Source organism: Halichoerus grypus, chromosome 5 (assembly GCF_964656455.1).
Source record: "Halichoerus grypus chromosome 5, mHalGry1.hap1.1, whole genome shotgun sequence".
Taxonomy (NCBI): Eukaryota; Metazoa; Chordata; class Mammalia; order Carnivora; family Phocidae; genus Halichoerus; species Halichoerus grypus.
In genome coordinates, this window is record NC_135716.1 from 117,281,787 (window position 1) to 117,307,857 (window position 26,071).

Below are 26,071 nucleotides of genomic sequence, written 5' to 3' on the forward strand. Positions count from 1 at the left end.
CTGAGATTCAACAGTCCTGCACAATTCACAGCGCTTACCAGAACACATACCCTCCCCAGTGTCCATCACCCAGTCACCCCATCCCTCCCACCCCACCCCCACTCCAGCAACCCTCAGTTTGTTTCCTGAGATTAAGAATTCCTCATATCAGTGAGGTCATATGATACATGTCTTTCTCTGTTTGACTTATTTCGCTCAGCATAATACCCTGTGGAAAGAGCCAAGATGTCCATCAACAGATGAATGGATAAAGAAGATGTGGTATATATATGCAATGGAATATTATGCAGCCATCAAAAGGAATAAGATCTTGCCATTTGCAACGACGTGGATGGAACTGGAGGGTATTATGCTGAGCGAAATAAGTCTACTGTCTTCTTATCAATCTGTTCTCCACTATGGATGTGATCTCAATATGCTAGGTCCATCTTTCCCACTGTTTTTCAATCACACACACACACACACACACACACACACACACAAAAGAACATGTGTCTCCCCACTGAGATAAATGAAAATGTATCTGGCTGGAGGTTCCTGTGCTCCAGCTTTTCCCCACCACTCCAAAGGCTGAGGGGGTTGATCTTCCCAGCATTCCTCTAACCCCTTCATGGCACACTACTGTGTCATAGTACACTGGAGAGGAAGCTGTGCCCTATGCACACTAACCCTGAGATCACGCAGAGAATAATTATTATGGAACTAGTACTTATTACTGTTTTGCCTGTGACTTACACTGTTATCACATGGCCATGTGAACATCATCAATAATAGGACACGCTCTTAGGGGTCTGCCTGCCCATCCATCTGTCATTCAACTATCTAACATTTACTGGTTTCTTATAATTTGTCAAGCATTCTCCTCATACCATGGAGGATTCAATGGTAACTATCTTTTAGATCTGGACCACATGGGTTTTACTATTTAATTAGTTACAGCCCAGTGGCTTTTGAAGTATCATACAATATTGGTACTTTTCCAGAGGATAAGAAAAGCTCAGGCAAGCAACAATGTCTGCCATTTCAGAAAACAACTTAAATAAAGTAATATAATGAAAATTTGTCTAACCTGCTTTGTGAAGGTTGTATAATCCCACTTCTTATATAGCTGAAAAAGAGCAGGATTGGTTGAAAGTATCATTCTTATGGTTTGAGAGTCTTAGGTGGGAGATTTGGCATAAATTTAAAGTATTATTATTTATCCTACATACTCTAAGCTTTTTTTTTTCATCTGCCAAGTTTGGCTGAAGAATAGTCATTTAAGTGTAGTGAAATAATTTAATACGCCAAAGCTAATTAATATAATACATACAATCATATCCATTATATAGACAATTTAGGCTAGCAGATTCTCTACTGCAGTACCAGTAAGATGGTGGCTTAGCCTTTCTGGGTCACTAGGAACCAGCACAACTTTAGTTGCTGTCCCTCATGTGCACATTTAACTCACTGGGGCTAGGTAACTGATCCTTTGGTGTCTCTCCAGTGTGTACTTCTGTGTCCTGTCTCCAGCTGCCCTGACAGGAGAGATGACACACTGAGCAGAGTTAGCTTCTCTTTTCTTGCCCATGGGTTGGGCCTTTGATAATTAGGCAACTTCAGATTTTGTACCCTTTCTCGGGGAGGAGGGTATAGAGGCGTACAACTGAGTAATTTTTTATTCTATGCTACTTAATATTTACATGAGGAAAAAAGATTGAATTAACTGTATTAGAAATATGCAATGTTTTAAGATTTTCTATGCAAGATGCAGAATGGATATGAACATAAATATTCTGAATTGCGGCTTCTTCAAGGAACCGCATATCATATTGGGAAACCAGCCACCAACATTTGCATTTAGATTCAATGCGGGTACTACCTGGGTCACGCCAAGTATTAAAGAAGAGCTTTTTGTGTGGTTTCTTCTCCTGAAAAAATTTATAAAAGAATAGAATGGGGGTGCCTGGGTGGCTCAGTCGGTTAGGTGTCTGCCTTCGGCTCAGGTCATGATCCCGGGGTCCTGGGATCGAGTCCCACATCGGGCTCCTTGTTCAACGGGGATCCTGCTTCTCCCTCTTCCTCTGCCTGCCTCTCTGCCTACTTGTGCTCTCTCTCTGTCAAATAAACAAAATATTTAAAAAAAAAAGAAGAATAGAATGAAATGATTTTTCCCACAAAATCACAGATAATATTAGTTTTTGTTTAAGGGAACATTTTGTCCCAGCTACATCAACCAAGAGCCAGAACAGACTGCTAGGCATAATTAGTTAGGCGTCTGAGTAATTTAAAATTAATAGAGGGGTCAAGCAAAGACAGATGAATGTGGTTAAAAGGAAATATAAATATACTGAATCCAAGTTAGAAGGACATTTGTTCTGTGAATAAGGGTTGTTTCTTTCATTCATAGATACTTTAGCTCTTTAAAATTGATGACAAGCATTATAGAGATGGCCTTGTAATTCTCATAAAAGCTTCCTACATAAACTAGTGCACAGTTTATATTAGTGTGGTAGTTAATGATAATTTTTTTTAAATTGTAGCATTTATATGAAGTAGTGGTTTTGTCTCCTATCATCTAATACTTCTAAGATTATTGATTATTCAGGACTTTTGTTAACTCTTTAATATTATTGCCTACAATTCAAGTACTTGTTATTTTATGAAACATGCTTAATTTATATAGCTGAACTATCAGACTTTATTCCAGTTTTTAGAACCTACTTATAGCCACTTATTGTAGCCAACTTTAACTTTTCTTACAGATGATGAGGAAAAGATCAGATTTTTTATTTAGCTCACATACATTCTCCAAGAGCTTTACAGATAATTGGATATTTTATTTTATTTTATTTTATTTTATTTTATTTTATTTTATTATTTTATTTTATTGAGCTCGCATGTGCATGAGTTGGGGGGAAGGGGCAGAAGGAGGGGGAAAGAGAGAATCGTAAGCAGGCTCTATGCCCAGAATGGAGACCAATGCAGGGCTCCATCTCACAAGCCTGAGATCATGACCTGAGCTGAAATCAAGAATCGGACACTTAACCAACTGAGCCACCCAGGTACTCTGATAATCAGATATTTTAAAGCAGGTATTAAAAAAATAACTTTATGTCCAATTAGATGCCTATTATAATGCTGTTGGGTCTCTCTTAGAGCTTGTCCTAAAGCTTATTTTGTCTCAGGAGTCAAAGAAGTCATATAAACTAACCCAGGGGTAACTTTTATAACCAATATCAGAGTGAAACTTATGGATGCTGAGAAAGCTAAGCTTTTAATTAATTAATTTAGCCTTAACTGAAACAGAGAGAGTATTAAGCTTTCCTAGAGTTCTTTCAGCCTTAACCTCTTAACCAGCAACCTTAGGCTTTATAGCCTTTAATCAATACAATTACTATACTTAGACCTTTTTAAAAAAAAACAAACCAAAAACTAAATGTGGTTATCTTTGTCATCAACTTAGGAGCAGAAATTTCTTTCTTTGTTCCCTGGTTTAGTAAATGAAATAATAATCTGAAAGTATATTTAGAGTGAAAGTATTTTGACAAAAGCATTATAAAATGAGTGATTATCATTACTATGTGTATTCCTTAGTTTTGGAGGGAGCACCTTTCAATTATAATGCCAATCAGCACTTGTAAATGTTTCATATTCATTTTATAAACCTCCTCTAAACTTCAGGTCCTATATTTCAATCTAAATTCACTTGTTAACAAGATTAACCTTTGCTTCTTTTTAACATTTGAAAAAATATTATAAACTTAATAAAGCACAACTATTTGATGTCTTTATACATTTAGACATCATATGAATCAGGCAACTCATATCTGCAGGCTTCCATTTCTTCATATTATAAAAGCGGAGTTTGCACTAGTTCAGTCTTGACATTAGGTGATTTATGTTCAGAAGCAGAAACTGGCCGTTGAGTATGAGATCTTCCTCTTGACCTAGATGCAGTCTTTTCTATGTATATATCCAGGCAGCCACTTAATCTGATTTTATGTAAGGAAAGAGACTTGCCATCTTTAGACCAAACAATTTTTTTTTTTAATTCTAAATTTACAACTCTGTGTCTGGGAAGACTTTTGAAGATTTATCCATATCGATGCTACCATTTAAACCTAGACAAAATGGGGGCGCCTTGGTAGCTCAGTCGGTTAAACATCTGCCTTCAGCTCAGGTCATGATCCCAGGGTCCTGGGATTAAGCCCCGCATCCAGCTCCATGTTCAGCGGGGAGCCTGCTTCTCCCTCTCCCTCTGCCTACAGCTTCCCCTGTTTGTGCTCTCTCTCTCTCTCTCTCTGTCAAATAAATAAATAAAATCTAAAAGAAATTAAAAAATAAAAAAAATAAACCTGTACAGAATGACTTCGCACTCTCTAGCGCTAGCCTTAGAGATATCTGTCTCATTGTGGTTGATTTGTCTAGAATCACATTCATTGTATTCGCCTCATTCTCGCTCTCCCTCTCCACCCAAGCAAACCTACACTTCCAGTTTGTTTGCTACTAATGCTGTCATCACTCTACTAGTTATTATAACAAAATATCCAAGAAAGATAGAGATTTGAGGTTGCAAAAGGGTTAAGTGCCTAATTCCCAATGGACACATTGTCAGTCTAGATTTCACTTGTTTTCTGCAGTGTTTAAGAATGTTGACCATGTGGTTAAGCGACTGCCTTCAGCTCAGGTCATGATCCTGGAGTCCCCGGATCGAGTCCCGCATCGGGCTCCCTGCTCAGCAGGGAGTCTGCTTCTCCCTCTGACCCTCCCCTCTCTCATGTGCTCTCTCTCGCTCGCTCTCTCTCAAATAAATAAATAAAATCTTTAAAAAAAAAAAAAAAAAAGAATGTTGACCATGTATTCCTTTTTTTTTTTTTTAATTGAAGTATAGTTGACACACAATGTTACATTAGTTTCAGGTGTATTACATAGTGGTTTACCAGCTTTGTAGGTTATGCTCTGTCGTCACAAGTATAGCTACTGTCACCGGACGACGCTCGTTCCTTTTCGTACTCCTTCAGCCACCTTCTGTTATAACTCCAAAAAATTTTGTGAAGTGTTTTCTTACAGGGCAGAAAGAGGAGAATGTGTTTAGAAGGTGACAGAGAAAGAGAATCATTATAGGCTGCTGAATTTTTAAGGTGAAGGTGATGTTTAGAACAAGGTCCTGAAGGATCTTTGCACTTAAAACTTCAAAGTCATCCTTTAATAATTGTTCCTGTTTTCATCTTCAGTTACTTAACTGTTAATCATTCCAAGCATGTGCCCACCTCAGGACCTTTGTAGTTTCTATTTCTTCTGCCGGAATGATCTTGCCCATATGCCCTTTTAGAGAGGCTTCTCACACTACCCTGTCTAAAATAGGGCTCCCCATTTGAATTCTCTCTAGTCCCATAAGGTCCTTTATTTTACTTCATTACATTTGACTACTCACTGTCATTAAGTTTATATATTTATTTGATTGCTTATGAATTCGGGGATGAGTCCTCTTCTCCCTACCTATCTTCTGTGCCTGAAGCAATGACTGGCTTATAATAGGTACTCAGCAAATGTTTGTTAAATGAGTAACACACTTTAAAAGTCTCTTATCTACTAAATTAAATCCATATTCCTCAACTTGATATTCAAGGTTCTACACAATAAGACTGAAACTCAGTTTTACAGTCTTTTGTGGGAAAATAGGGCAGGAAAAGAAGTTAGGGCCAGATCATGGAGTACCTTCAATACAGACTGAGATTGAAGGGCTAGAGCTATGGCTTTAACTTTAGTATAACCAGTGGAGCTATAGATCTCATGGAGTGTGAGCCTTCTCTCTAATCCCCCGAATGTGCCTAAGAGGATCAGGGAATGCAGTACCCTAAGAGTACCCAGGAAGAGAGTCCTATTACAGTAAGCAGTTTTTTAAGAACGTAAAACTAAACCAACCTGACCTCAGATGGGATAAAAGAGAAGGAGCCTAGGGGATTCCTTCAAATCAGCTTGTTGTATTGGGAAATTTGTATTACCATTCTGTATAGAAATCTTTAGGGCCTTCTTGGGGCACCTGGATGGCTCAGTTGGTTAAGCATCTGTCTTTGGCTCAGGTCATGATCTCAGAGTCCTGGGATCGAGCCCTGAGTCTGGCTCCCTGCTCAGCGGGAGTCTGCTTCTCCCTTTCTGTCTGCCCCTCCCCCCTGCTTGCTCTCTCTCTCTCTCTCAAATAAATAAATAAAATCTTAAAAAAAAAAAAAGAAGTCTTCAGTGCCTTCTCATTACCTATTGATTTAAATATAAACTCCAGTCTTTCACCTTTTATGTCCCAGTCTTTCCACAATTATTTCTTAGTAATTATTTCTTACTATAGAAAATACTTAGTATAGAAATACTAAGAAATACTACTTGTAGTCAATAGACCAGCTAAACAAACTACTTTTTTCATTCTTGGGTATCTTCTTTCCTGCCTCTGTACCCTTTTCTCATCCTATCCCTCTGTCCAGAGTTCCTTTTAGAGCATGATCTCCAACTGTCAAAATGTTATCTTTATTCCTTATACAAACATGTGAAAGTTCTCTCCCTCCTTTGAATCCTTTTAGCCTTTAAACTGCCTTACCTCAACCTATATTATCATCATTTGTGTAATTTACCTAACCATTCTTTAAGCTTCATGAAGGAGTAATGTTCTTACATTATGTATCCCCGGAACACTTAATGCAGTACCTTTTCCACAGTAGACATTGTAGTGTTGTCAGTGTTGTAGAATTGAGTTAATTCCTTTGAAAGGGACTTTAAGATCTTCCAAGGATAGTTATTATTTAGGCATGGAGACACATACCATCATTTTATTAGAGAGTGACTTCTGCAACTAGCAGTTCTTCACAACTGATGACTAAATATTGATAACAACTTAGCTGAGAAGTTTTACATTTTCATGAAGATTCCCAGCAGTATTTTCTGTCCCTTTTCTGTGCCCTGGCCACCTTCCAGTAAGTGTTGTGAAGCAGGTGCATAGTGAGTACAATGCAGTCAGCACTCATTCTGAGTGCCATTCCAAAAATATAAAACTTAAGAAGACTGTCGGACAAACAAGCTAGCCACTTTTAAGTTAATGTAGAGCTGTTCCTAGAATAGATCGTGGATGGCTCCTGAGTAAATAAGGTGAACAGAATATTCAAATAACAAACCTATATTATAACCACCTCAACGACTGAATCAGCTGTTTTTGAGGTTACCTGATTAATTATTTGGCAATAGATCTTGAAAACACAGGCTTGATTATCCCATACACATAGGTTCATCCATATGAACTGTATCTAGCTGTATTCTTTTCTGTGGTCATGGTATAAAAACAAGCAGAAGGAATTTGTCAAGAAGAACACAAGGTGCTCATTTGTAAGGATGCATAACAATTAAAAAATAACATTTCAAATTAACAATAGGACTTTTTTCCATCCCTAGGGACCAAGAGGACCAGATGGTCTCTTAGGGGAACAAGGTATACAAGGTGCCAAGGTAAATACTGATTTTTTTCACTTCATATGCAGTTAAGATTTTTGAGCCCATATGTGTTCTACCTGACTTAAAACTGTTGTATTTCCTTACAAAAGTATGGTTCTAAATTTTCTCTTAGTAAAAGTATGAAACATATATAAAGTTTTTACTACACACAGAGAAATTTTTTTAAAATATTGAATTATATACTTGATGTCCTGTTTTCTTTTATGTGAGTATATGCTAGCACATGTAAGACCATAATTCACATTCATATTAACTCCTGTGGTATTGATACTTTGTTAGGGTGAAAAAGGAGATCAAGGAAAAAGAGGGCCTTATGGTCTTATTGTAAGTAGTAAAACATTTCACATTAAAGATAAATAGATAAAATCTTCCCTGTTTTTCTTGGTGTATGATTAATATTTGGTGAGGGAGCTACGTGACCCAAACATTTTCTTCCTTATGTAGGGTAAGACTGGAAACCCCGGAGAGAGAGGAGTTCAAGGGAAACCAGTAAGTAATTAGGAATAATTAAGCTATGAATAAATTTTATTCATTTTATTCTCTGGCACAACTATTATTATCAGTACGTTAGACTAAGAGAATACCAGTTCTTCTTTCCGTCATTAGGTAGATGTGTTACTTGTGCAAGTTGATTACTCATTCTATGCCTTAGTGCTATCTGTTTATAAACTGGTGGTGATAACTGTTACACTCCACCCTAGGTATGATTACTTTTCTATAAAATCCATTTCAAAATAAAATGGTGTGATACTATATAAATATAATGGAATATGAATAAAGCTAATATATCAAGAAATTTCTTGCCTACTTCCATTTTAATTCTATTTGAGTGTTCTTTGAACCCTTGGAGCGTGGAGCTATGTGTGTCACCATGCTTTGCCATGCCACTGCTCTAAGAGTTTTTAAGATTATACAATACTAGCTATTTTTCCACCATCAAAACATCTTTTCAGAAGTATACAATTTTTTCCCTGAGTAGCTACAAGTTCTTTTTTATGTTCATAGAACAGAAATAAGCAGAAGTTTGGCAACTAAAAAAGATCACAGTGTCTTCGTTCACTAATAAATGGGAGAAATAGTAAAAACAAAAACAAAAAGATACACATATGCATATGTACACACACACATATATGCTAGTACCTATATATAAATTTTTGAGTACATAAGCTTAATTGTATGAGCTTTCATACACTTCATATATTGCTGTTTTATTTAGAATCATAATTTTTATGAAAATTATAATTTGTAATAACATCTTGCTTTGTCATATACATATCTATACACAATTTAAAGTTATAAAATTAGATAATAATTTAAATGGACGGCAACTGAAGAGTCAGAAAAGGATAAGAGAAAAATGTTTTTTTCTGCTATAGTAGTTGTCACTAATGTCCCTGCATTTACTTGTTCCTCTTTGAAATCTGCTGCCCCCTGCCTGTTGTTTCCCATAATGGCATTCATTATATTTGTCAGTGGTCAAATCTAAAATATCAGAGACCTAAAGGAGAAAAATGACTATATCCAGAGAAAGAATTTGTCTGTGACAGTGTTATCCATTAAAGTCATCCCCAAAGAACATTCTTTCTGGGTTTCTGTTAATATCAGTGCAAATGGTGTTTCTGTAGATTCTTTCCACTTTGCTACACTGTATACAAAGCTTAAAGTATGTGGCAATGGTAGAGAAATTTAAAGCTCATCATGTTCATTCTTTTTATAGTAGAGAAGGGAGGCCTAGAGAAATAAAATTACTTACTCATCTTATATATTGTTGACATTCCTTAGAATTTTACTTTCATTTGCAGCCTATCAGATATGCCTAGATAAATGTGAAATGTGGTGTTTGACTTCCTCAACCAAATAAAAGACATTAGAACCATTTTGTAACCATGGCTTAAGGCAAGAAATCGAGTAAATTTACTTTAGTGGATGACATGGGTTGGACATTAAATCATGAGTTTATAGTAGTTTTTGAGGTTTACATAGCTCTATGATACCTACATCGTCCCCTTCTTCTTGATTGAACTGGAATAGACTTTTGAGATCTTAAGGAAGCTAGGATCAATCAATCCAAGAAATCCAGATGGCCCTGAAGATTTGTTTGATCCTCCACAATGTCTGTAGTCATTTATGCAACTCTCGACAAGCAGACAGTGCTGTATAATAGAAAGATATATTGAAGGTCAAATTGACATTTGCTCCAGTACATGCTCCTAATAGCTGTATAGTTTGATTAAATTAGTTAGCTGTCTGGATGATATTTTCTCTGTGTGTAAAATAAAGAGACATCTCTAAATTGTCATAATTCTAAAGCCAGGTATTAAATGAAAAACAGTAACACATTGGTTGCCGAGATAACCAGGAAAATACATTTGTCTATGGGCCAACTCTGTTTCCTATACTTGCCTTCCATCCACATGTAGGTCTGACTTAAGAGGAAAGGCCATGATCCATGGTGTTATTAAGGTGATAAAACCTAGGTAACTGTTTTTAGATTTCTAAATCTTACAAAAACTATAACTATTATTGATTTTTTTTAATCTAGATATTCTTTCAGTTGATGAATCAGGGGTGTTAAATCTCCAACTATGATTTTGTTTTTCTCTGTTTCTTTAAATTTGTCAAATTTTGCTTTATATATTTTGAAATGCTATTTTTAGAGTATTCACATTTATGATTATTATGTCTTCCTGATGAACTGACCCCCTTTTATTTTTACAAAATATTCCTCTATATCTCCGGTAATACTTTTTATTCCTGATAATACTGTTTGTTTGTTTTTTTGGTTTTGGGTTTTTTTAATTTTTTTTTTTATTTATTTAACACAGAGAGATAGTGAGAGCAGGAACACAAGCAGAGGGAATGGGAGAAGGAGAAGCAGGCTCCTGGCTGAGCAGGGAGCCCAATGTGGGGCTCGATCTCAGGACCCTGGGATCGTGACCTGAGCTGCAGGCAGATGCTTAATGACTGAGCCACCCAGGCGCCCCAATATTGTTTGTTTTTGAGACTGGCTTTATTTGATTAATAAGTCTCTCCAGCCTACTTATGCTTGCAGTTTGTATGGCCTATCTTTTCCATTCATTTAGTTTCAACCAATCTGTGTTTTGGTATTTAAAGTGAGTGTCTTATAATTGGGTCTTTTTTTTAATTATTTATTCATTCTAAAAATCTCTGCCTTTTAATTAGTGTTTGGTCCATTTCCATTTAATGTAATTATCAATTTGGTTGTACTTTGGTCAACCATTTTATGATTGTTCTTCCCTGTGGTGGTGCTGTTGTTGTTCAGTGCCTTCTTTTGGCATTGAACACTCCATTTTAATTTAGGTAATGGCTTTTTAGCTATACTTCTTTGAACTATTATTTTTAAGTGATTATTCTAGGTCAGGACTCAGTAAACATTTTCTGTAAAAACAAGTGCTGGTCCAGATTGCACCCCCAGGCTGTAGTTTGCCAGCTGCTGGTTTAGGGATTACAGTATACATCCTAACTTTCCAAAATCTACTTAAAGTTAATATAGTAATACTTAACATAATTGCAAGAAACGTGCAACCATATAGACCCATTCACCACCAATATCCTGTTGTTTATGCTATAATTGTTTTTATGTATTACATCTATGTGTGTTATAAACCCATTTTGCAAAGTTAAAATTTTGCTTTAATATAAATATTTTTGTTTTATTATAAGTGAAATATGTGTTTTAAGGTATTTAGGGGGAAGTAGTGTTTGTTTCTTTGCTTTTTTTATTATCCATGCCTTTACTTTTTCTGATATTCTCCATTCTTTTCTGTAGGTCTGCATTTCCAAGTGGTATCATTTCCTTGAAGCCTATAGAACTTACTTTAGATTCCTTAGAGTCAAACTTTGCCAGTCATGAATTCTCTTTGTATTTGTTTGTGAAAATGTCTTTATTTCACTTTCATTTTTTTACATGAATTCTTTTTTTAGGTTTTTAATTCCAATTAGTTAACATACAGTGTTATGTTAGTTTCAAGTATACAGTATAGTAATTTAACACTTCCATACATCACTCTGTGCTCATCACAACAAGTGCACTCCTTAATAACCATCACCTGTTTAACGCATCCCCCCATCCACCTCCCTCCTGGTAAACATCAGTTTGTTCTCTACAGTTAAGAGTCTGTTTCTTGCTTTGCCTCTCTCTTTCTCTCCCCCCCCCCCCCCGTTTTCTTGTTTGTTTTGTTTCTTAAATTCCACATATGAGCAAAATCATATTTTTCCACTGGATATAGAATTCTGGGCTGACAGGGTTTTCTTTTATTTGTTTGCATTCAGCACTATAAAGATGACATGTCATTTTCTTTTGGCCTCAGTTATTTCCAATGAGAAGTCCACATTTATCGGTATCATTATTCCCCCTGCATGTAATGTATCATTTTTCTCTGGCTGCTTTCAAGATTCTCTCTTTACTTTTGGCCTTTAGTAGTTTGACTATGATGTGCCTAGATGGATTTTCTTTGCATTTATTCAGCTTGAGATTTACTGAGCTTCTTTTGTGTGTAAGTTTCTGTTTTCACTAAATTTGGAAATTTTTTAACTTTATTTCAATTTTTTCCCTATTCTGTCTTCTCTCTCCTTTCCTTCTTGGAGTCCAATTAAATATACATTAAACATTTTGATATCATCCCTCAGGTCCCTGAGGCTTTATTCATTCCTATTTTAATCTTTCTTTTTCCTGTTTTCTTTTTTTAATTGGATAACCTAACTCTATCTTCACTCACTTTTTAAACCCATTCACTGAAATTTTATTTATGATATGGAATTTTTAAGTTTTATTTCAGATATTTAATTTTCAGTTCTATAATTTCCATTTTTATAGATGATCTTCTTCTGAGATTTCCTATTTGTCTATTCATCATAAGTGTATTTTTATTTACATTTCTGAACATATTTATAATAGTCACTTTAAAATCCTTATGGGATAATTCTAACATCTGGGTAATCTTGAGTTTGGTCTCCTTTAATTGCCTTTTCTTTTAAATATGGGAAAATTTTCCTGTCCAGTAATTTTGAATTATATCTTGGACATTTTTTTATTATGTTCAATTAGCCAACATATAGTACATTATTAGTTTTTGATGTAGTGACTTTTTTTTTCTTAAGGAGGCTCTACACCCAGCAAGGAGCCCAACAAGGGGCTTGAACTCATGACCCTGAGATCAAGACCTAAACTGAGATCAAGAGTCAGATGCTTAACTGACTGAGCCACCCAGGCACCCCTATATCTTGAACATTTTAAATGATTCATCATAGATACTCCAAATTCTGTTATATTTCTTTGAAGAGTATTTTTTGTTTCATTTTGTTTTTTGATTTGGCAAATCATTAACTTGGCTGCTTTCAAACTCCAGATTCTCTCTCCTCTGCAGTAGATGGCTCCTGAAATTTCTGTCCAGTTCTTTTAGGCCTTGCTAGGATGCTTGGTGTCTACCATATGGATATATACTTTAAATGTCAGCAAGAGATTTAAGCAGAGTTTACCTCAGAATTTGAGGTTCCTCCTCTCTTGCTTTCTCTTTCATCACTTCCCAGCAGCTGTGGTCACTCCACATTCTACCCTCTGGTTCTCCATGCCAGTAAGACTGCAGATTTCTATCCTCCTTTTTTCTTAATCATCCTACATAGCTTACCTTCTGGCTAAAAGCCACATTTAAAATAAAAAATCAGACACTCACTTAGTGCCATTCCTCTCTTGTACATGTAGACCTCTCCACTCTACTTTTTACCTATTTTTGGTTTTTCTTCAGATTTTTAAAAAGTATTTTGTCCTGGGTTTACAGTTATCCCTATATAGGTGGTTTAGATAGGAGCTACTTGGCCAATATTGGAAGTGGAAATTCTTAACAGTTCTTCTTTAAATAGTTTTCTCTGGAGTAGCTCAGAATACTTAAGAAACATTTATTTCATAATCTCTACAATATAAAAAGTATATGGTATTAACTCTATGCTTTCTCCCTTTTCAGATAATGAGGCATACAGTTTTCATAATCCTACAATGAAAAAACATTTACTTGCTCCCTTGCTTATTCCCATAAAAAGTCTTTAAAGATTATCCATATATTTACTGTAAATGGAAGAGGCATCGAATGCTTGATTTCTTGTTGAAATCAGTAGAATGCAGTACAGTATAGTGGATGAGCATGGCATTGGAATCAGACATTGGAAGTCAAATACTGGTTCTGCCACTTACTAGCTGTTTTGACTTTATACAAATTATTTCATCTCTCTGGGCCTCAGTTTTCCTATCTTTAAAATGAAAGACCTTTTGGGGAGCATGGTGGTGCAGTCGGTTAACCTTCTGACTCTTGGTTTCGGCTCAGGTTTGATCTCAGGGTCATGAGATCAAGCCCTGTGTTGGGCTCCATGCTCATCACAGAGTCTACTTGGATTTCTCTCTCCCTCCCCCTTTGCCCCCCACCCCCATCCCACGCACACACACACTCTCTCAAATAAATCTTTAAAAAAATAAAAATAAAATAAAATGAGATACCTTTTATAGTTATATCAAATGATGTTCATTATGTGCTTGGCATAGGCTCTCAATACATAGTAACCACAATAATCATTATTTTCCCAGTCATCATTATCATAATTGCTGGGTTGAAGTCATGGAGCAAGAAATTCTACTAAAAGAATATTTTCAGTACTATCTGAAAAGCCTTAAAGGGGATTTTTATTTTGTACCAGCTTGTGCTTTACTTCTTTGTCTCTAATAGAAATAAGTAAATCCATTTAGATCATTTCATAACTTTGCCAAACAGCTTTTATGCACCATTAACATCATTAAAAGTATATATCAAGCTTGACATTGTGTACAAGCCCACTTTACAAAGCAAATTGGGCAGACATTATTCAAGGTTCTGAACTTTTGCTGTATGTTTCAGTTGGTATATCAGATCCTTATATTGATCCTGTCTCTTAATATTGGAGCCTGGACTGAATGGATGGCATATAATTTTCATGATTGAAACAAGGCCTTAGTCAGATGTGAGTCTGTGATTTTACATATTTTCCTTTCCTTAACCAGATAACTATACACAACTAAATAGAGAATTAATGGCTATAACTTAGAAAGTTTTATGTTGCTAGGAGTTTTGAATATCTTTACTTCCAATTTAATCTCATATTTTTCTTAGCTTTTAGTTTTAATATAAAATGGTGATTGTTATCCACTGAATATTTGCCAGCCTTCTCAAGGTCAATAATGTAGAACAGGCAAATTGCAAATAGAGAAGGGCAGTGTTTTCTCTATCTGTAATAGTCATCAGTGTCTGGCACATGGTACATACTCAGTAAATCTTTAAATGGGAGAACCAAAAAGGACCTAAAATTTGATTTATATTCCATTTTAGAATATACCCCCACTTCTAAGACTCAATTTAATGGTACCATAGATGGCATGGTGTAAAAATAGGGGAAAATAAAGGATGTTAGAGAGGTCAGTTTAGTCATTTCTGGTCAACTAAGTTCTGAGACTCCTATGCCTTACCAGGTTTTAAGGACATAAGTTATACTTACTGACACATCACAAGGTTATTATTTTTGGAGAAAGAAACCATTTTTATATAGATATTAAAAATATAAAAAATCTAAATTTAAAATAATTCTGGATAATTGTCTCTGTCTATGAGTGGGGATTAAGTATGGGAATACAGATAGATATAAGGAACTCCTGCAACTCAACAACAACAACAAAAGACAACTGGATGAAAAAATGAGCAAAGGACTTGAATAGATATTTCTCCAAAGAAAATATACAAATGGCCAATAAGCACACGAAAAGATGCTCAATATCACTGGACAGTAGAGAAATGTGAATCAAAACCACAATGAGATACCACTTCTTACCCATTAGGACAGCTATTATTAAAGAAAAACAAAACAAAACAAAACATACATACATACATACAGAAAGTAACTAGTGTTGGCAAAGATGTAGAAAAATTGGAGCCCTTGTACATTGCTAGTGGGAATGTAAAACGGTGAGGTTGCTATGGAAAACAGTTTGGTGGCTCCTCAAACAGTTCAACATAGTATTACTATGTAATTCATCAATTCCACTTTAGATTTATACCCCCAAAGAATTGAAAGCAAAGACTTAGAAACTAAACCTTCTATAGTGTTTATAGGCACAGTATTCACAGTGGCCATAAGGTAGAAAACCCAAGTGTCCATTGATGGATGAATAGATATACAAAATATAGTATATACATAAAATGGAATATTACTGAACTTTAAAACTGAAGAAAGTTTTTTTAAGTTTTTATTTAAATTCCAATTAATTAACATATAGTATAATAGTTTCAGGTGCACAATTTAGTGATTCAGCACTTCCATACATTACCAGGTGCCCATCACAAGTGCACTCCTTAATCCCCATCACCTATTTAACCCATACCGCTCCACTCCCTTTTGGTAACCATCAATTTGTTCTCTATAGTTAAGAGTCTGTTTCTTGGTTTGCCTCTCTCCTCTTTTTTTTTTCCCTTTGCTTGTTTGTTTTGTTTCTTATATTCCACATATGACTGAAATCATATGGTATTTGTCTTTCTCTGACTGACTTCTTCACTTAGCGTAATACTCTCTAGCTCCATCCATGTCATTGCAAATGGCAAGATTTCATTCTTTTTGCTGGCTGAGTAATATTCCATATATATGGAATATATATACATACATATATATGTATATATGCATATACATATACATATACATACATTCTCCACATCCTCACCAACACCTTGTTACCTATGTTGTCGATTTTAGCCACTCTGACAGGAGTGAAGTGATATCTCATTGTATTTTTGATTTGCATTTCCTTGATGATAAGTGATGTTGAGCGTCTTTTAATGTATATCTTGGCCATCTGTGCATCTTCTTTGGAAAAATGTCTATTCATGTCTTTTGCCCACTTTTTAACTGGATTATTTGGGATGTTTTTATAAATTCTTTATATATTTTCAAAATCCTAGAGGAGAACATAGGCAGTAACATTTTTGACATTGGCCACAGCAACTTCTTTCAAGATACATCTCCAAAGGTTAGTGAAACAAAAGCAAAAATGAACTTTTGGGACTTCATCAAGATAAAAAGCTTCTACACAGCAAAGGAAACAGTCAACAAAACAAAGAGGCAACCCACAGAATGGGAGAAGATATTTGCAAATGACACTACAGATAAAGGGCTAGTATCCAAGACCTATAAAGAACTTCTCAAACTCAACACCCAAAAAAACAAATAAGTCAAAAAATGGGCAGAAGACATGAACAGACACTCCTCCAAAGAAGACATACAAATGGCTAACAGACACATGAAAAAATGTTCATCATCATTAGCCATCAGGGAAATTCACATCAAAGCCACACTGAGATACCACCTTACACCAGCTAGAATGGCAAAAATTGACAAGGCAAGAAACAACAAATGTTGGAGAGGTTGTGGAGAAAGGGGAACCCTCTTACACTGTTGGTGGGAATGTAAGTTGGTACAGCCACTTTGGAAAACAATGTGGAGGTGCCTTAGAAAATTAAAAATAGAGCTACCCTATGACCCAGCAATTGCACTACTGGGTATTTACCCCAAAGACACAGATGTAGTGAAAAGAAGGGCCATATGCACCCCAATGTTCATAGCAACAATGTCCACAATAGCCAAACTGTGGAAAGAGCTGAGATGCCCTTCAACAGATGAATGGATAAAGAAGATGTGGTCCATATATACAATGGAATAGTACTCAGCCATCAGAAAGGATGAATACCCAACTTTTACATCAACATAGATGGGACTGGAGGAGATTATGCTAAGTGAAATAAGTCAAGTGGAGAAAGTCAATTATCATATGGTTTCACTTATTTGTGGAACATAAGGAATAGCATGGAGGACATTAGGAGAAGGAAGGGAAAAATGAAGGGGGGGAAATCGGAGGAAGAGATGAACCATGAGAAACTATGGACTCTGAGAAACAAACTGAGGGTGTTAGAGGGGAGGGGGTTGGGGGGATTGGTTAGCCTGGTCATGGGTGTTAAGGAGTGCACATTCTGCAGGGGCACTGGTGTTATACGAAAACAATGAATTGTGGATCACTACATCAAAAGCTAATGATGTATTGTATGGCGACTAACATAACATAATAAAATAAAATTTAAAAAAAATTTCTTTGTATATTTTATAAGTTCTTTATATATTTTGAATACTAACCCTTTATCAGATATGCCGTTTGCAAATGTCTTTTCCCATTCCTAGGTTGCCTTTTAGTTTGTTGATTGTTTCTTTTGCTGTACAGAAGCTTTTTATTTTGAAGAAGTCCCAATAGTTAATTTTTGCTTTTGTTTCCTTTGCCTCAGGAGACATATCTAGAAAGATGTAACTACAGTCAAAGAAGTTACTGCCTGTGTTCTCTTCTAGGATTTTTATGGATCCAGGTCTCACATTTCAATCTTTAATCCATTTTGAATTTATTTTTGTGTATGGTGTAAGAAAGTGATCGTTTCATTCTTTTTGTTGCTATCTAGTTTTCCCAATACCATTTGTTGGAGAGACTGTCTTTTTCCCATTCGATATTCTTTCCTGCTTTGTTGAAAATTAATTGACTATATAATTATGGGTTCATTTCTGGGTTTTCTATTCTGTTCTATTGATCTATGTGTTTATTTTTGTGCCAGTACCATACTGCTTTGATTACTACAGCTTTGTAATATAACTTGAGGGTCCAGAATTGTGATGCCTGCAGCTTTGCTTTTCTTTTTCAAGATTGCTTTGGCTATTTGGGGTCTTTTGTGTTCCATACAAATTTTAGGATTGTTTGTTCTAGCTCTGTGAAATACACTGTTGGTATTTTGATGAGATTGCATTAAATGTGTAGATTGCTTTTGCATAGTATTGACATTTTAACAATATTTGTTCTTCCAATCCATGAGCATAGAATGTCTTTCCATTTCTTTGTGTTGTCTTCAATTTCTTTCATCAGTGTTTTATAGTTTTCAGAGTACAGGTCCTTCACCTCTGGTTAGGTTTATTTCTGGGTATCTTATGTTTTTGGTATAATTGTAAATGGGATTGATTTCTTAATTTCTCTTTCTGCTGCCTCATAATTAGGGTATAGGAATGCAACAGATTTCTGTATGTTGATTTTTGTGTCCTGTGACTTTACTGAACTCATTTGTCAGTTTTAGCAGTTTTTTGGTGAAGTCTTTTGTGTTCTCTATGTGTAGTATCATGTCATCTGAAAACAGTGAAAGTTTTATTTATTCCTTGCCAATTTGGATGCCTTTTATTTCTTTGTGGTGTCTGACTGCTATGGCTAAGATTTCCAGTACTGTATTGAATAGAAATGGTGAGAATGGACATCCCTGTCTTGTTCCTGACCATAGAAGAAAAGCTCTCAGTTTCTCCCCATTGGGGATATTAGCTGTGGGTTTTTCATAGATGGACTTTATTATGTTGAGGTATGTTCCCTCTCAACCTACTTCGTTGAGGGCTTTTATCATGAATGGATGTTGTACTTGTCAAATGCTTTTTCTGCATCTATTGCATTGATCATCTGGTTCTTATTCTTTCTTTTATTTTATTTATTTATTTTTTTTTTTTTTAAAGATTTTATTTATTTATTTGACAGAGAGATAGAGAGACAGCACAATTAGGCAGAGTGGCAGGCAGAGGGAGAGGGAGAAGCAGGCTTTCCGCTGAGCAGGGAGCCGGACGTGGGGCTCGATCCCAGGACCCCAGGATCATGACCTGAGCCGAAGGCAGCCGCCCAACCGACTGAGCCACCCAGGCGCCCTATTCTTTCTTTTATTAATGTGATGTATCATGTTGATTGATTTATGAATATTGAACCACCCTTGCAACCCAGGAATAAATCCCACCTGATGGTGGTGAATGATTTTTAAAATGTATTGTTGGATTTGATTTGCTAGTATTGAGGATTTTTACATCTATGTTCATCAGAGATATTGGCCTATAGTTCTCTTTTTTTGTAGTGTCTTTATCTGGTTTTGGTATCAGGGTAATGCTGGCCTCATAGAATAAATTTGGATATTTTCATTCCTTATCTATTTTTTGGAATAGTTTGAGAAGAATAGGTATTACCTCCCCTTTATTTTTTTATTTTTTTATTTTTTATTTTTTTTATTATGTTATGTTAATCAGCATACATTGCATTATTAGTTTTTGATGTAGTGTTCCATGATTCATTGTTTGCATATAACACCCAGTGCTCCATGCAGTACATGCCCTTTAAATGTTTGGTGGAATTCATCTGTGAAGCCATCTGGTTCTGGACTTCAGTTTTTTGGGGATTTTTTGATTACTGATTCAATTTCTTTGCTGGTTATTGGTCTGTTCAAGTTTTCTATTTCTTCCTGTTTCAGTTTTGATAGTTTATTTGTTTCTACGAATTTATCCTTTTTTTTTTTTTAGGTTGCCCAATTTGTTGGCATACAGTTTACATAATATTCTCTTATAATCATTTGTATTTCTGTGGTGTTGGTTGTTACTTCTCCTTTCTCATTTGTGATTTTATTTATTTTGGCCCTTTCTAAACCTTTCTTCTTGATAAGTTTGACTAGAGGATTATCAGTTTTATTGATTTTTTTCAAAGAACAAGCTCCTGGTTTCATTGATCTGTTTTATTGCCTTTTTAGTTTCTATATCATTTATTTCTACTCTGATCTTTATTATTGCTTTCCTTCTGCTGGCTTTAGGCTTTGTTTGTAGTTCTTTTTCTAGCTCCTTTAGGTTTGAGGTTAGGTTGTTTATTTGAGATGTTTCTTGCTTCCTAAGGTAAGCCTGTATTGCTATATACTTCCCTCTTAGGACCGCTTTTACTGCATCCCAAAGGTTTTGGACCATTCTGTTTTCATTTTTATTTGTTTTCATGTACTTTTTCATTTCTTCTTTTATTCCCTGTTTGACCCATTCATCGTTTTGTAGCATGTTTTTTAACCTCCACATATTTGATCTTTCCAGATTTTTTCTTGTAGTTGACTTCTAGTTTCATAGTATTGTAGTCAGAAAAAGTGCATGGTATGACTTCAGTCTTCTTGGTTTTGTGACCTACTAAGTGATCTATTCTGGAGAATATTCCATGTGCACTTGAAAAGAATGTGTATTCTGTCATTTTAGGGTCAAATGTTCTGAATATATCTGTTAAATCCATCTGGTCCAGTGTGTCATTCAAAGCCATTATTTCCTTGTTGATTTTCTGTTTAGATCATCTGTCCATCGGTATAAGTGGGGGGTTAAAGTCCCTTACTATTATTGTATTATTATTGATTAGTTCCTTTATCTTTGTTGTTCATTGTTTTAAGTATTTGGGTGCTCCCACATTAGGTGCATAAATATTTACAGTAATTATATCTTCTTGTTGGATTATCCCCTTTATGATTATATAGTGTCCTTCCTTGTCTCTTGTTACAGTCTTTGCTTTAAGGTCTAGTTGGTCCATGTAGTGTCTAAGTATTGTTACTGTGGCTTTCTTTTGACATCCATTTGACATCCATATTTCTTCATTACCTCACTTTCAATCTGCAGGTGTCTTCAAGTCTAAAATGAGTCTCTGTAGGCAGCATATAGATAGGTCTTGTTTTTTATCCATTCTGACACTCTGTCTTTGATTATTTAGTCCATTTACATTCAAGGTAATTATTGATAAATACGTATTTATTGCCATTTTATTGAAGTTGTTGTTTGGTTGTTTCTGGAGATTTTTCTCTGATCCTTTCTTGCCTTTCTCTCTTTCATCGTTTGCCGATATATTGATAATGATATATTTGGATTTATTTCTTTTTGTTCTTTGCATGTGTCTTAGTGGTTTTTGATATCTGATTACCATTACGTTTGTAAATAACCTCTTCTGTATATAGCAGTCTATTTTAAGTTGATTGTAATTTAAGTTTGAGCCCATTCTTTTCTCCTCTCCTCCTCACGATTAGGTATATGTTATTATATTTTATACCTTCTTTTTTTTTTTTTTTTTTTTTTAGTTCCTTGACTGATTTTTACAGAAATGTTCATTTTTACTAATTTTGTGTTTCCTGCCTTTTATTGTCACTTTTGGTTTTTCCTTTCCACTCAGAGTCCCCTTAAATATTTCTTGCAGGTCTGGGTTAGTGGTCATGAATTCCTTTCATTTTTGTTTCTCTAGGATACTCTTGATCTCTCCTTCTATGCTGAATGATAGCCTTGCTGGATAGAGTATTCTTGGCTTCAGATTTTTCCCATTCAGCACTTTGAATACAGTATGCCACTCCCTTCTGGCTTGCCAAATTTCTGTTGAGAAATCTCCTGCTAGCCTTATGGATTTTCCCTTGTAAGTTAAATTAGACTTCTATTGTCTTGCTGCTTTTAAGATTTTTCTTTTTTACTAAATTTTGCAAATTTAATTATAATATGTCTTGGTGTGGGCCTACTTTTGTTGATTTTGATGAGGGTTCTCTGTGCCTTCTAGATCTGGATGTCTGTTTCCTTTCCCAGATTAGTGAAGTTTTCAGCTGTTATTTCTCCAAATAAATTTTCTGCCCCCTTTTCTCTCTCTTCTTCTTCTAGGACTCCTATAATACAAATGTTATTACATTTGATGGAGTCACTGAGTTCCATAACTCTATTCTTGTTTTGCATAATTCTTCTTTCTCTCTTTTGTTCAGCTTCATTGCTTTCCATTATTTTGTCTTCTAGGTCATTAATTTGTTCCTCTGCTTCTTCCAAACTGATACTCATTGCATCAAGCATGTTTCTCATCTCATTTATTGCACTCTTCATGTCTGATTGATTTCTTTTTTAACTCTTTTATCTCTTTGATAAGGGTCTCACTGATATCTTCCATTCTTTTCTCAAGTCCAGTGACTATCCTTATGATCATTGCTTTAAATTCTCCATCAGGCATGTTACTTATATATGTTTTGCTTAGATCTCTGGTCATGACTTTATCTTGTTCTTTCATTTGGGATAAATTCCTGTGTCTTCTCATTTTATCTAAATCTCTGCCTGATTCTCTGTGTTAGAAAAACCAGTTATATCTCCTGTTCCTGAAAGTAATGGCCTTATGAAAAAGAAGTCATGTAATTCCCAGGGCCTGGCACTTCAGGGATTTTCTCTAGTGTGTGCTGCATGTGCTCTGCTCTTGTGTTCTGGCTGCTCTGTCCTTCAGGCCAGTTGTCTCCAGAGGCTCCTCTTGTCTGATGTGGGCAGTGTTTGGTTCTCACCTGAATGTGGTCAGTTTTAACTAGGTGTGCTCTGGTCTGCTTGTGAAATGAGACCTATCACCACCTCCTCCAGAACTGAGGCTCTCCAAAACTTTCTGGTTGGGAGATGTGGTATGAACAGGGATGTGTGCTGGTCTTGGGGAGGGCCTCGTTGTGCTGGGACCAAGGCAAGCATGACTGAGAAAGGCAGTCCCACCAGAGTGCAGAGTAGGGGGGTGGGGCTTGGTGTAAACAAGTTAGGCAGCCAGTGTCGGTGCTGCACTGCTTCCTGCTGTATTTATGCTGAGGGATAGGGGAGGGAAATGGTGCTGGCCAGCTTCTTTGTTCCCCTAGAGGTGTCTCCTTGAACACTGCCTCTCAGGGATCAGCTCTAAGAAGAGTGTATAATCTCCCCATTGTGTGCCCCAAGCACTCTTCAGATTGCTGTTTCCGTGCTGTATGCTCCCAGGTTGTTTGCCTGCCTTCTGTCCAAGAGCAGCACAATGCCCTTTGGGCTCTATCCCAGCCAAGCCTGCTGGCCTTTAAAACTAGGCTTTGAGCCCCACTGGTTGCAAGAACTCACAAAATTCAGCCCTTCTCATTTTCTAAGCCAATAGCTATGGGAAACATTCTCCTTGTGCATTCCTCTGTGTGCTCCTCTCTCCTGCCCTTCTCCACACCATGGTTCCTTCCCCTCCACAGCAGTCAGGATTTGCTTCTCCCCTAAACCTCGTCTCTGCATTTCCTACCTTCAATGTGGCTTCTTCTCTCCCTTTAGTTGTGGAGTTTGTTCTGTCAGTATTCAGGTCAGTTTCTGGGGGTATTTAAGATGATTTGATAGTTACCTTGTTGTATTTTTGGGCTGAGGGGAGCCTGGGATCCTCCTACTCCACTGACATCTTCCTTCTCTCCAGTATTAGTGAAACTTGAAGACATTATGCCATGTGAAATAAGCCAGACACAAAAGAACAAACATAGTATAACTCTACTTATATGGGGCACCTAGAGTAGTCAAAGAGGCAGAATGCAGGATGATGGTTGCAGAGGAACCAGGGAGGGTGAAAGGGTGTTATTTAATGGGTATAGAATTTCAGTCTGAGCAGTTGAAAAGTTCTGAAAATAGATGGTGATGATAGTAGTGCAACAACGCAAAGGTACTTAATGCCACAAAACTGCGCATTTAAACACTGTTAAAATGATATATTTTATGTTATGTATATTTTACCATAAAAAGAAAAGAGAGAATAGAGGTAGACAGAAAAATTAGGTGGTAGGATTGTAAAGGAAAGCTGAGGTAAGGAAAGTAAAACATTTTCAAACATCACTTTTTCTTCACATTTTGCCTTTGTTTATTCAGGGTTTACAAGGACCCCCTGGGAGTACAGGAGACAGAGGACTTGAAGGAGAACCAGTAAGTTTATCTTTATACTATATATGTATATGTATATATACTTTTCTAATTGTGTTTTTCTTGCCCTCTTGTGCTGTGGCTGGTACATACACATTTATCATGGACACCTAATTATATAGAAAATATTTTGCTGTGAATATAGGTTTTAGTACCTTTCTGGTGTCATATAGTCAGATTTGGTCCTGTTTTTCTGGAATTGTTGAAATTTCATATATTTCTATTTTCAACAAAGATAGCTCTGTTTTATGGACTTGGAGAAATTTTCTTTGTGAATGGCTTGCTCTTCTTATGACTATATTATACTGCCACAGACACACAAAATTATATTTTTGAGACCAACTCTGTAATAAAATACCATACAAAGAGGTCAAGCTCTACATCCGATGGGCCTAAATGTACAAACATGACAGAAATACTGGTATATCAATAATGCAAAAACTTACATCATGATTTTATAAATGTGATTCAATTATAAAATTTCTATGGAAAATGATTGTGAAAAGGAAAGATTTTTGTCACACCTACTTTCTCACAACTTATTCTTTATTGCCTGTGAAGTCATTCTTCTAGTTAATGGTATCAGATGTAATATGCTGTAACATGCTTGTAAGATGTATAATACAATATAGTCTTTCAAACTCTACTGGGTTGATCTTATCTATGTTGACCCAAAGGTTTACAGGTGGCCTTTGCATAATTCATTTAGCTAGTAGCAAGTGGAAAGTGTAATAGTCAAAGAGCTATTCTTACCAAATTGTATTCATTTCCTCCTTTACATGTTTAACCTATGGTATAAACTCTCCAAGCAATAAGTAAAGATTTGACTGTATATATAATTCTTTCCAAATGAAGAATTTTAGATATGGTATTGATTTTATCAAACTAAAATCCTCTTGGTTCTCTCCCTGTTTTGTATGTCTTGCCATCCCAATATTAATATTTATTTGACCAAAAATAATGCAACTCTCTTTAGCATTATTTACTTAAATATCTCTTTGAAAAAGTCTGTAGCTCTTTGAAGTTAGAGACCATTTCTCTCATCTTTGTAATCCTGCCTGGTATAAAGCGTAGCATATTAGATCTACTTAGGGTATGTTTGTTAAACTGAATTGACAAAAGGTCATATACCCAAAAACATAATTGTTTAGCCAGTGATATTAGATGAAGTGAAATGCAATGGAAACTAACTTAATCTTAGTAAGGAACACATTTAAGTAAAGTATGTCAGAAGAGCTATGGCAACAGCAGAGACAATATCTTAGACTTTATATAAGAAAAGATTTGTTACTGTAGGCATAAACAACTAAATAGTTTAACAGCACCTAAAAATTAACATTCAGGTCACTGGGTCAGTAGGACTGGTAAATAAAATATAAATCAATTTATAATGGATATGATGGGCTTTCTTGCATATATTTGAGCTGCCTGGTTAAATTATAGAAAAGAAAAGAAGTAAATTGGTAAAATGAAGGACACAGAAGAGATGTTGAAACATATTTATATTTTGAGAATAATAAAATAGAGAAGACTACACCTTTCTATAGTCAGCATCTATTAGAGTTGTCTCTTTTTCCCAGACAAATTCCAAAACCAGTTTGCTCATTGCAATGCAAATACTGGGATTTGGATAGTTGGCCATTCATTCATTCAATCAACAATTATTTATTAAGTACCTGCACTTGGAATGTAGTGGTAAGTATGGAGGTTTCAGTCTAATGATAGAAATATATACTAATTAAATTATCACAGAGATAAAAGGATAATTACAAACTGAGATAAATGCTGTGAAGTAGGAATTCAATTCTAAAAGAATGTATAACAGAGAAACTGTCTTTAGGAAAGGCTTCCAGAGGAGGAGCATTTGAGCTAGGATCTGAAGGATGAATAGTAATTACTTAGGCAAAGATGGGGAGAGGTTATTTTAGAGAGAAGTCATGAGCTGAGAGGAAGCTCTACATATTTATTCGAAGATCTAAAAGAAGGCTAGCAT

At 35.7% G+C, this 26,071-nt stretch overlaps 1 protein-coding gene across 1 annotated transcript in view; it reads left to right on the plus strand.

Annotated features, from left to right (window-relative positions):
* COL24A1 (collagen type XXIV alpha 1 chain) overlaps window positions 1-26,071 on the plus strand; it is a 237,673-nt gene that overhangs the window by 79,043 nt on the left and 132,559 nt on the right. The window contains exons 10-13 of the mRNA XM_078071776.1: window positions 7,417-7,470; window positions 7,756-7,800; window positions 7,921-7,965; window positions 24,028-24,081. Coding sequence (XP_077927902.1) covers window positions 7,417-7,470; window positions 7,756-7,800; window positions 7,921-7,965; window positions 24,028-24,081 — 198 coding nt within the window. The remainder of the gene's footprint in view (window positions 1-7,416; window positions 7,471-7,755; window positions 7,801-7,920; window positions 7,966-24,027; window positions 24,082-26,071) is intronic.